The sequence below is a fragment of the Diceros bicornis genome, chromosome 6 (genome assembly GCF_020826845.1).
Source record: "Diceros bicornis minor isolate mBicDic1 chromosome 6, mDicBic1.mat.cur, whole genome shotgun sequence".
Lineage (NCBI taxonomy): Eukaryota > Metazoa > Chordata > Mammalia > Perissodactyla > Rhinocerotidae > Diceros > Diceros bicornis.
In genome coordinates this window covers 11,505,212-11,512,471 of record NC_080745.1, presented here as the reverse complement: position 1 = coordinate 11,512,471, position 7,260 = coordinate 11,505,212, and the positions used below count along the sequence as shown (strand labels likewise).

General features: G+C 55.7%; 1 protein-coding gene across 1 annotated transcript; it reads right to left on the bottom strand.

The window, feature by feature from the left end:
• Positions 1-303: 303 nt before the first annotated feature.
• On the bottom strand, positions 304-1,520 carry ZNF488 (zinc finger protein 488). The gene has a single exon (XM_058542642.1). The coding sequence runs from the start codon at positions 1,373-1,375 to the stop codon at positions 401-403; it is 975 nt and encodes a 324-aa protein (XP_058398625.1). The 5' UTR covers positions 1,376-1,520; the 3' UTR covers positions 304-400.
• Between the last annotated feature and the right edge of the window lie 5,740 nt (positions 1,521-7,260).

The following is a 7,260-nucleotide window of genomic DNA, read 5'->3' as shown; positions in this document are numbered from 1 at the left end:
TTAAAGCAATTTGTCCAAGGTCAGGGCTAGTATGGAAAGGGCCAAGATTCTAATCGGGTTTGCCTGCCTCCAAAGCCCACACTGTGTGCCAAACTCGCTTCCATATGGAGCCAAAGGAATGGTGACAGGAGCAGGGACCCCACTCCTGAAAATATTAGGAACACTTTGTGCCTATCAGTCACCATGCCCTGGATGAGCAAAGCGCATCATTTTACTTCACGATTTTATTTCCTTCAGAGCACATCACGGGACTTGGTCGTCTTTTTCAAACTATGACTGAGCTGTTCATTTACAAATGCCCTGCAGACGACCGTGACCAGCCTTTTCAAAGGAAGGCCCAGCTCCGCCACATCACCACATCCCGGACGCGGCACCCAGAGGTCTGTTCCACGGCCACCTGCTAACTGTGAGAAGTCATGTGCCGGGAGAGATGGTGGCGCTCCCGGAAGTATTCGTGGCAAAGGGGGCATGTGAGGGCCTCTTCTCTCAGCTTCCTAGAATGGAGGTCCAGCCCTGCATGCTCCTTTTTGTGGTGGGACCGCATGTGGAAGACCAGGTCGGAGGTCAGGTGAAAGGAGAGGTTACACTTTGCACACCAGTTCTGGGTGGACAGGCCAAGGGAGGTGAACGTGGGTGGCAGGAGGGCCCAGGAGGCAGTGGAGAAGGCTGCCGAGGGCGTAGGTGTCTGGGCCGCAGCCTGCTTGAGCCACAGCGTAGGCGTACCCAGGAAAGGGCTGCAGAGAGGAGTGCTTTCTGGCGACATTTGCAGGTTCCAGAAATCAGTCACCAAAAGCTTGGAATTTGAAAGTCGACCCCACCCAGGGATGTCTACCGTGCTGATGAGTCCCAGGAGCTCCCCCAGGGCGTGTGCAGGCCCTCCTGCCTGGAAGACAGAGGTCGGCCCAGGTCTTCCTGCTGGACCCTGGGCTGGTTTGCTGAAGGCGCTTCTCTGCTCCCCTCTGGCTCCACTGGGCCACACTGAGAAGAGCGTGCTGCCTGCTGGGTCCTTGGGGACATCCTGGGTCAGCTCCCGGGAGCCAGGCTGGCCTGCAGGACCACTGTGCTCCCTCTCCTGGGCCTGCCTGCCCCCCAGCCTCTTCTGGAGCGGAGGCACCTCCGTGAAGGCACTCTGCCCCTGTGCCCAACCTGTGTTCCGCAGCACCAGCTTTCCCAGTCTGAGCTTGCCCGGGGTTGCCGACAGCGCCGTCTCAGCACAGGCCTCATCCCAGCCACGACTGCCCGTGGCAACCTTGGAGCCCAGGCGGTTCGTTTTCTCCAGCAGTACAGGCTTGTGGCCCCGGCCCGGCTCGGCTTCACTGAGCCGCCATCTGTTTTCAGCTGAAGGGCCCCGCAGAGCCCCCTTCCCAGCAGCCATGCTGACTAGCAGGGCCTGGGCCAGCTGAGCAGGGTGGACACTCCAACAGCTCTCAGTCTTCAGGGCTTCGGGGCTCTGGAGGGCTTGGCCTGGGGGAGGAGCTGGGAGATTGGAGAGCTCCCCTGATGACCAGGCCGGCCACGCCTGGACCACAGGGCTCTGCAGAGGGAGGAAGCAACGTCTGTGAAACACGCTCTGCACTCAGGGACACCTCGCAGCACGCAGGCTGCAGTTGCCTTAAAAAGCCTCCTCCCACCCAGGACCTGGTGTCTTGGGTTAAGCAGCGACAGCAGCATGAAACTGGGGGCAAAAAGTCTCCATGTGAGTCCAGGCTCTACCAATCCTTACCTGTGTGACGTCAGATGAGCCACCCAATTCTCTGAGCCTCGGTTTGCGGTCTGTGAAATGGGAGAAACGACCGTACCGCCTCTGAGGACAGGTGGAGCCCACGTCTTCCAGCAGCAGCTGAGGCGGGGGTGGGGACGGAGGTCTCCGCTGAGAAACACCCAGGAGCAGCAGCCCCTAAAGAGGGGAGGAATGAGACATGAGAGAAACGCACAGATGCCCCTGGAAGAAGCGGCCAGGGAAAGGCTGTTTGCCAGGCTGATGAACGGAGAGGCTGGAGGGGAAGGGAAGTGCGCCTGTCCGAGGTAGTGTCCAGGACAGTGTCCGAGCCTCAAGGACCCTCCAGGTGTTCTGGGTCATCTGTCACAAGCGGACTCCAGTGTGAGGACCCCCAGCATCATCAGCTCCCGCTCCAGGCTTGGGCCCTGTCAGGCCTTGTCTGGCCCTGCTGAGTGTCAAGGGCACAGGCGGAGGCCACAGCTGCCGGACCTGTCTCCCAGCCTAGTGGTCTCTTTGTCCACACCATGTGCCCCCCCAGCTTCCGTGTGGTCTCCCTTTTCCTCAGAGCCATGCTTCTTGGAAGAGTCACATGTCCCCCCACTCCCATCCCAGGCCCCTGTGTCGGGCAGTGGTCCCCGCCACTGTGGAGCCTGTTCTGGATGAGATCAGCAAAGATCTGATTATCTTCCTCATTCTTGCCCAGATGCCCCAGAGGTGCTGTTGCAGGCTCCAACTGCACGCGGACAGCCGCATTCTCCATGGGGCCCGTGAACGCCAGCACATTCCACAAAGCCCAGCTCAGGCGTGGCTTGCTCCCTGTGCCTTCCCCAGTCCTCTCAGGCACTGATAACACTCCCTCCTCCACCACTGCTGTCCCTGGTCCAAGGTCCTGCATTGCACCACGTGTAACCTTATATTTACTTGTTTGTGGTTTATTAGAAGGCAAGCTCTAAGAGTCCAACATGTCAGTTCACCTCCCCATCTGAGTACCTCATAGCGCCTGCTCAGGGCAGTGGTCAGGAAATGTTTGCTGAATGAATTAGGGAACAGGAAATGGGTTTAGCAACTGTCAGAAGAAATCAGCATTATCCTCACAAAGAATGTGGCCATCTCCCTCCGTACAGACAGGAGAATGTGAGCACATCACGTTTCCGTAGGGTCCAAGGGCAGAGAAAGCCACATCATGGGCAGGGCAAGGGCCCAGAGCAGCCTGCTCTGAGGGTCTCCACCACCTGCCTCCCCCATGAGCTCCTCCACAGGCCCTTAGCCTCACCTGGTCCACAGTGCCAGCTGGTGGGGAAGTTGCTCTCTGCAGGAAAAGGCATCCTTTTCTTTCCAACTCAGACATAAGATCAATATAAGCCTTCCAGCCTTGTCCCATTCCCTCATCTCCCCTTAACCCCACTTTGTCTTCCCCTAGTGAGAACCTCTTCAGTTTCTCCTCAGGGAAATAGCAGCCAGGGGTCAGCCATTTGAGCCGACTGAGAAAAGGCCCAGTGGCCTGTGGGGGCCGACACTCAGCCCGAGGGTGAGGTCAGACAAGGAGCTCAGACTCTGAGAGTGTCCCTCCTTCAGGTGACAGACAGAGCACACTGACCACGGCTAAAAGAGGCAGATGGAGGGGCAGATCTGCCTAATGGGGCAGCAAAACAAAGATGTCATCACAGTGTTGTGTGTAGTGGGGACGAACAACAAACCACTCAGTGCCGAACAACAGATTGTTAAATAACTTGTGATGCATACCCAAGACGAAACACTATGCAGCCTTGGAATGTGATGACTAATATGCTTATGGTATAAAGTTGAGGAGGAAAAAAAACAAAAGATTATATATTTGGCGTAACCTATTCTTTGCAAAAAATGCATAAGCCAAAGGAAGAACCCTGGAAGGAAATACACAGGAATGACCAACAGGTCTTATTTTTCATTAACTTTCTAATTCATTGATTCATTCATTCAGCAAACTTTTACTGAGAGCCTTGTGCATGCTGGCCCTGTCCTAGGTGCTGTGGTGACAATAGTGACAAGACAGTCCTGGGATGTGCTGAGCAGAAGGACAGTACGCATGGACCTGCATGTGTGTGCATGTTATAAATAAGCTAGCATGGCATTTCAGGGGCCAGCCTGGTGACGTAGTGGTTAAGTTTGCGCACTCCACTTCAGTGGCCCGGGGTTCTCGGGTTCGGATCCCGGGCGCGGACCTACACACCGCTCACCAAGCTGTGCTGTGGCAGCGTCCCACAAACAAAACAGAGGAAGATGGCACAGATGTTAGCTCAGGGCCAATCTTCCTCAAGCAAAAAGAGGAAAATTGGCAACAGATGTTAGCTCTGGGCCAATCTTCCCCACCAGAGGAAAAAAAAAAAGCTAGCATGGCATTTAAGCTGAGCCCTGTTGAGAGGGTTTGCCCAGGGCTCACCAGAGAGTGAAATCCACCCAGTAGAAGGGAAAACCTACGTGAGAACTGTGATGGACAACATGAGGATGAGAAAATGTAGGAGAAATGTTGTAGGATCCGGGACAGACAGTCACTAAGCCATGCTGCCTGGGGGGCCTGAGGAATGCCCCATCAAGGAGGTGACATTAGCTCTGGGTGTCAGTGGATGAATAGGAGTTCACCAGGAAGTGATAGTGAAAATGATGGCACAGGCAAAGTCCTAGTGGCAAAGAGGCCTGGGCATATTCCAGCCATGAGGAGAAGGTTGAGGGGCAGGAGCTCAGGATGACACAGATACCTGTGTCAGATACCTGTGTCAGATACCCTAAATGATACCTTTCTATTCATGCTAAGCCAGGCCACACCCTCCTGTGAATCCAGCCCCACTCATTGAGGCAGGGGAGGGAAAGGGGAGAGGGTCAGAGTCAGAGCCAGCAGTGTGCTCAGCTCTTCTCTGAAGAGCTCTGAACACCTGACCTCCAAGAACACCCGTGTCCTCAGGCTCCCCTGGGAGGAGGAGCAGGCGCACACACAGCCCCCAGCTGGTGCCCCGCCCTGTCACAGTACAGATGGAGGGGCTGAGGGACGCACTCGTGGCCCAGCTTTCCAGAGAGTCAGATCAAGCAGAGCGGGGGTGCAATTCCAGGGGTCCTGATCCCCAGTGCAGACGCTCACAGAATTCCCCCACACTCCAGGGGCCAAACTGAATGCTGGGAGACGACTTTTTTTCCCATATGGAAATTATAATCCAGTGCTGTGTCCTTCCACAGCTTGCAACTTTACCCTGGTGAGAGGACATCCAGGTGAGCCCCAAGGGGCTGCCCACAAAGCAGGAGGAAGGGGTTTCACCTGCGCCTGCTCACACGGAACACCAGCAGGCTGCCGGGCCCAGGGCTCAGGGCTCAGAGCACCGTCCACAGCTTGTCCCACCCCGCTCACCGTCACCCCCACCCCTGAAGAGAGACTGTGTGTCTGATTCATCTCTCTGTGGCTCCACAGGACCTCAGGGGCGGCAGACAGCAGGCTCTCAGGAAGTGTTGGCTGCCTTGGACTAAAAGGCCCTCGTTTTCCCCGGATTCTTAAACGTGCACGTGGGAAGGGGGGATTACATGATCTCTACGACAACAGAGCAGACATCAGAGGGTTTGGTTTGATCTTATGTTATCCGGCATCCTTCCTCAGAAAACCCTATTTCAGTTTGGGAGATTACTGGGACCCTCTGAAGCAGCTCAGTCCCTGTCTTTTCCAAGCCTTGTTCTCCAGTCCTCCCTTTGATCCTGGGATCTACTCCCCCTCTCCCAACCCAGCCCACCCCACCCCCACCATAACCTTCTAATTAATCTTCTTGGCTAAGTCAGCCAGGGTCAGTCTTTGTTGTTTGCACTGAAAGAACCCTGCCTGCTAGAGATGTGACAGCTCACCCCGCTCAGAACTCAGATCTCTAGGCCACCTGCTTTCCCCTCCAGGGAGGAAGGACCACACCGCACAACACTGCCACCCAGAGGCCAGGCTCAGTACTGCCCCGCACTGTCAGCCTCCAGGCAGCAGCTGCTGTCTTCACAGAGCACAGGCGGCTTCCCCCCGCGAGTTCTGACTCGGCTGACAACTCTAACGTTTGCACTCTGGTTTACAGCAGTTTTTGTTCCCTACTGCTCAGCATGCTAATTCTTCTCCCAAATCATCAGAAGTGCCAGGACACTTTGAACACCTGGGGACAGGAGCTCCTGCAGGCAGAAGTGTCCAGAGGAATAAATGCTGGAGCAATAACACCCAGGCATGGCATGGTGGGTCTGGGGCGGTCCCGCTCCCACACCTGGGGGGCAGCCACCTCTCCACTTGGCCTTGCCCCTGGAGCAATTGAGGGGTCTCCCCTGTCTCCATTCGCCAGAAGTGCCCACCCTTGGTTCTCGTCACACATTAATCCACTAGCTTCTTCTCTGCTCACCTGTCAACTGTCCTCTTCTGCCAACCTGCTGGGCATACACAGGTGGACCAGCCTCCACTTTGCCCTTGAGGTGCTCACGGCTTGTGGAGGAGACACAATGGCCGTATGTGAGGTTGGCACCAAGGAGGAGAGGGTGCCATCAGCCCTGCTGGGGAGGCTTTCATCCCTGCCCTTCCCTAATCAGCTCCACCAGCGAGTTCTTGAAACTAGGAAACCCATCTTCAAGGGCCCCCCTCAGCTGGTGAATGGTACTGCTGGACCACACTCCACTGAGTGTTCCAAGTTTCATCATCAGAAAACATTTAACCCCCGGGGCCCAGGAGGACCCTGGGGAGCGGGCGGCTGAGCTCCTTCCTCGCAGGGACCTCCATGGGCTTGTTACGAATAAACGTCCCTTGGGCTCATCTCAGCTCCCTCCTCTGGCCCTGCCTCCTGCCCCACCTGTAAAAGGAAGCACAGGTACTCTGCCCTCTCTCTCTACATCAGAGGCAAGAGTCTCTGACAGGCACTTTGCATGTCACCTCTTCCATCTTCACTGCACCCAGAGGATCATCACCCTCTTTCACAGATGAGGAGGACCTGGGCTCCCCAAAGCTAAACATCCTGTCCGAGGTCACCTGCAAGTAGGAGGTGCAGCTGGGATTAAAACCCAGGAGTGTGTCCCCAAAGCCTGCTTTCGTTGCACTGCCCATGTCACCCTCACAGTGCCCCCCGCGGTGAGCACCAAGTACAAACTCTGTGCCCCCAGGGGCATCTGAGCCACTCCTAACTACTTCCTCAAAGGGGATGCCATTGCCATTGGAGAATAGTGCCAGCCAGTGTTTCTTGAAGAGGCAGAGGTGGACACATCAGTCCACTGAGGGACCCTGAGCTCACCATCCCACTTCTGTCAGCCTCAATTTCCCACTATAAACTGGGATTGGGCTAAATATCCCTACAGTCCTTGCCAGATCTACCAGTGTATGACTCTAATTGGGATGAAGCCAATTCTCCCTCTTTCTCGAATAACTGGTCTGCTTGAAGCCCTATTACTGAGCATCCAGGAGCTCACACAAAGACACACACACAGATGCACCCTCACATGCACATACACACTCATACACACTCACGCACATACATTCACACACACACACACTCCCCCCATCTCTCTCATGCACT

Bases quoted from the DNA above. Each gene is read 5' to 3' on its own strand.
- ZNF488 (XM_058542642.1), bottom strand. From the start codon at position 1,375: ATGGCTGCTGGGAAGGGGGCTCTGCGGGGCCCTTCAGCTGAAAACAGA.